The 4,747-nt window shown below is 35.7% G+C and overlaps 1 protein-coding gene across 1 annotated transcript; it reads left to right on the top strand.

Annotated features, from left to right (window-relative positions):
* The first annotated feature begins 274 nt into the window (after positions 1 to 274).
* Positions 275 to 4,039, top strand: LOC138883819 (secreted RxLR effector protein 161-like). Its single transcript, XM_070164534.1, has 3 exons — positions 275 to 862; positions 3,324 to 3,386; positions 3,926 to 4,039. The coding sequence occupies exons 1-3, from the start codon at positions 275 to 277 to the stop codon at positions 4,037 to 4,039; spliced, it is 765 nt and encodes a 254-aa protein (XP_070020635.1).
* The last annotated feature ends 708 nt before the right edge of the window (positions 4,040 to 4,747 follow it).

Here is a 4,747-nt window from a genome sequence, read left to right as displayed (position 1 = left end):
GAATGACTACTCCCTGTTTACAATGTCTATTTCTACTTCTCTTACTGCACTAGCTATTTATGTTGATGATATCTTACTAGCTGGGGATGATGTTGTTGAATTAGAGAGTGTTAAGCCATTTCTTAATCAACAATTCAAAATAAAGGATTTGGGGACAATCCATTATTTCCTTGGTTTGGAAGTCACTCAATGTCCTGAAAGATACATCATCAGCCAATAAAAGTTTACACAGGACTTGCTGCCAGAATTCCACTGCCATAATTTTTCCCCTATTATGACTCCTCTTGATACTTCTGTCAAGTTGTCTGCTGATATGGGTGCCCCATTAACTGATCCTAGCACCTATCGGAGAATTATTGGCAAACTCAATTTTCTCCAACACACAAGGCCAGATATAACTTTTTGTGTTCAACATTTAAGTCAGTTCCTTCAAGCTCCTCAAGTTCCTCATATGCTTGCTGCACTCCATGCGTTGAGGTATCTGTCCAATGCTCCAGCTTTAGGGATTCTTCTTTCTTCCACTTTTGATACCTCTATAAAAGCCTACTCTGACTCAGATTGGGCTGCCTGTGTTGAGTCAAGGAGGACTGTTTCTGGTTTTTACATTACACTTGGTGGTTCACCAATCTCCTGGAAAAGCAAGAAGCAACCCACTATTTCACTATCTTCTGCTGAAGCAGAATACAGGGCTCTCAAAAAAGTGGTTGCCGAGGTGTCTTGGCTGGTCAGGATACTAGATGATCTTGGTTTACATGTTTCTGCTCATGTTCCCATCTTTTGCGATAGTCTTACTGCTTTACACATTGCCAAGAATCTGGTCTTCCATGAAAGGACAAAGCATATCGAAATTGACTGCCACTATGTACGTGAGAGTCTCAATTCAGGGCTGATATCTACATTTTGCTCCCAATTCTGCCCAGCTTGCTGATATTATGACCAAGCCGCTTCCTGGACCCCTTCATCATTGTTTACTTGGTAAGCTTGGTGTGTTATCACCCCAAGCTTGGGGGGGGGGGTGTTGACCATAGGCCCAGACGTACAAACAGGCCCAACTAAGCCCAATAGATAGTATTTCAGCTTTGTATTACTTAGTGAGCTAGATAGCCTCATTTACATTTTACTCTACATACCCATTTATGTAAGTATATATACGGTGGACTATTCTAGAAAGGACAAATTTGGAATTTCTAATAAGACACCAGATATTTTCTTATGATCTTCTCTCCCTTGTTCTCTGAAGTTTTGGATGTTTCCACCATGGAAATTCTCCTTTAGCTTCCGCAAATTCTTATGTTAACACATCCATGATGCAGAAAATAATTACGGGATTGGAGCGATCATACTGGATTATATCTATTCTAATCTGTTCTGCAAAAGATATTGTAGATCGGTTAACCAAAGGATGCACATACAATATCGTTGTGTAATTTGTAATATTAAAGTGAAAAATAATGTCCAAGCCCATTCATTTGTGGCTGATATGTTTTAGTAACCTAGGGATTAGAAAGAAAAAAGAAGAAGAAGAAGAAACATAAGGCGTCAAGAAACAGAACAAAAGAAGAAGCGAAACTGTCCGGGATTCATTAACGGCGGCGAGCAAGAAGCCATTAGTACTGTGTGAGCTTTCACAGGTTATTTTTTTTATATTAGTTCAACATTATACTTGAAATATAAGTATAAACAAATGTGTTCTTGAAAAAGACGGGTGATGGTGGCTCAATTATGAGCCATGTGATGTTGTTTAATACTTATAAAGATGTTCGTGATAATTAGCTAGTGATATGGTAATAATTAGATAGTAAAGATAGTAATAACATATTGGGTTACGCTGTGTAGAGTTATATTGGTGAAATTTCTTAATTTTCTTTATAATAACAAGATGTAATGTTTGCCAATGATTGGCACCATGATTGTAGTAATTCTTACCTTTCCATTTCAGTTTAGTTTAGATGAGATAGTTTGACTCGCTAGAGAGTAAGAAGAAAAAAAAGACTTTTGAAACTTGTGTTTTTAAAAACTTAAGGGGTAAAAATTTTGTGGGGCTATCATATTTGTGTGATTATAAAAGCTTCTTATTAAAGGTTAAATGAGTAAAATAAAGTGTTTAAAGTTGAATAATTTTCAAATTTAAAAATATGTCATTTATTTTGGAACAGACTAAAAAGAAAAATATCTCTTTTAATTTAAGACGGAGGAAATATTAAGTTTTGGGATTTTAGAATGCATAAAAAATTCACGTTTCTACTGTTGCTGCTTTTAAAATTTTTTGATACTAATGATTAGCCAATAATTTGTAATAATGAGGGAATAAAGTAATGATTATTTAATGATTGGCAATGACTAGAAAAATGAGGTTGGGGGATTAAGCCATTGAAATACATTCTACGGTTACACTGCCTCGGCATTCACGTTCCGTGGTTGATAATTTTGTACATATTTTTAGTAATTGGATCGGGGTTGACTTTGATTTTTACTTATTATATCTAAAATTATGAAAATTATTCGTCTAGACTAATTAGGACGTGTTATTCAATATTTTAAATAGATTGAGATCATTGGAGGACGTTTGTTGGTGTTCTAAGCATTGCAAAGTTGGAGAACTTCCCGTTAGCGAGATAAATGAGACTTTAAGCTTTGATGTTTGTTGTTCTAAAACCCATTTTGAAAATGTGTTTCCTCTGTCTGGTCCATGTATTGGAACAAGCATGCGTTTGGCAGAATCGGTGGTCTTAGACTAACTGTAAAAATATTATTTTATGAAAAATATAAATAAATATTTTTTAAGTTGTTTGTTGGCGTGATACGACTGTGAGCCGTGATGTTGAGTTTAATAGTTTGATACGACTGTGAGCCAAAGTGTTGAGTTTGATAGTTTGATACGGTTATGAGCCAAGGTGTTGAGTTTGATACGGCTGTGAGCCATGGTGTTGGGGCATTGTATGCCTTCGTACCTCACCTGAGCATTATGTATGTTTCTTGATATATTTAGGGCATTGTGTATGCTTCAGTGAGCATTGTGTATGTTCCATTGCATATTTGAGGCATTGTGGTGCCCTTGTGGACTCGTAGAGGTGTTGGTTAATTTCTTTCACTGCAATTATAACAAGTCCTTAGCGTATACTATGTTAAGATATGCGTACTCCTGTTGGTTAACTCTTATTAACTCTACTCCTACGTTATTATATGATTATTATTATATCATTCTTGTTGTAGTGTAATTATATTTTCTAACACTTGTCTCAGATGTATTCAAAGTGGCAGGTCGAGGATCTTATTTGGTTATATTTGCTTATAACGCACTCCTTACTTGTATCTCTATACAGATACTGTTGCTGGAGATAGAGCTAATGGCTAATAAGTTTGTTCGGGTTGATTCTATTGATGAGGTGAGCCACGCATTGTTCGTGTAGGCTGTCACTGCAACTTTTCTAGTTGTGTTAGTTATTTCCTTCTTTTTAGGGTTTGTATACCCGTCAGCTAAACTCATGTCACTTAATTAAATGCTCTATGGTCTTAATGTGAGATTTGCGTTAGACTATTATTATTTGAGTGACCTTTGGTCATTCTATCAATTTACTAAGGTATTGGTTGGTAACCATTTCATTTTTAGTTAGTAATAATTCTCTTAGACCAACACTTATTATTCTCTCGGTGTTTATGTAAATGGTTAAACGTATGAAAAATGAACTCACTTGGCATGTGGTGTTAGTTGGGTGTCAGTCACGTCTAAGGATAGTCTGGGACGTGACAGTTAGTTTCCGAGATCACGCAAAAAATGAGAACTTTTTATGTAAAAATATGATAGGGGACTTAATGAGGACGTAGTGGTGCGTATCTGTAGATAATTTTAACAAAGGAGAATTCATTTTGGAGAACCATCTAGCTTTACACATCCTAAAAAGTAGACTTATGGGTCTAAATTTAGCAACAGCGACAGCTGTTAAACACGGCATGGAACGAGTTTACTATAACGCGACATCTGATGGTCGTTGTGGCAAAGGACGACGACCAAGAGTTATCTGCCAAAACAAGACGTTAATAATATTGTAAACTTAGAGGGCGACAGTAAGAATATGCTTTTCGAATATTCTTTATTTTGTACTTTTTAGGGTTTCTTTGGAAAGTATCCCCTATAAATATGAAGAGTTATTAAAGAATGGGGGATCCAGGAGAAAAGAAAAAAGAACATTTTGTAAAAGATTTATCTGAAAGAATATACGAAGGCGGCCTTATTCATTGATTGCAGAACAAAAAGCATACATTGTTGTCCTATACGGACAAGATCCCAAGAATCTTCTATCATCCGATACCTCTTCTCTTTCTACACCATTGTCAGGGGAAGAGGCTCTCCCAAAAGATCACAATAATTGGGTAGTAACTTCTCTTGATTACGTTAGAGGCATTTATTCATACCCATTGCATATTAATATCATTGCATTTATGAGTATTTAATCATCTCAACATATTAATTACCGTCTTTTCACCTTATCTACTTCAGCTATCGTTTGGTCTAGATGTTATTATCCTTAACTAAGATTTACCCTTTTCTTATCATTAATTGGTTAGTCAAAAAGCTTAACACGTTTTGGTTAAACAATTTGGCGCCGTCTGTGAGGATTTATTTGGTTGAAATTTTAGTTTCATCTAGATCGCAAAAAAAGATAGCCATCTTTTCCTAGCTTTGCATAAACTAACAATGACAGGAAAAGGAGACTCAAGGTTAAAAGCGATAACGGGTGTCACAACC

Source organism: Nicotiana sylvestris, chromosome 2, assembly GCF_000393655.2.
Source record: "Nicotiana sylvestris chromosome 2, ASM39365v2, whole genome shotgun sequence".
Lineage (NCBI taxonomy): Eukaryota > Viridiplantae > Streptophyta > Magnoliopsida > Solanales > Solanaceae > Nicotiana > Nicotiana sylvestris.
The sequence above is the reverse complement of the archived record's forward strand: the minus strand, read 5'-3'. Positions and strand labels throughout refer to the sequence as shown.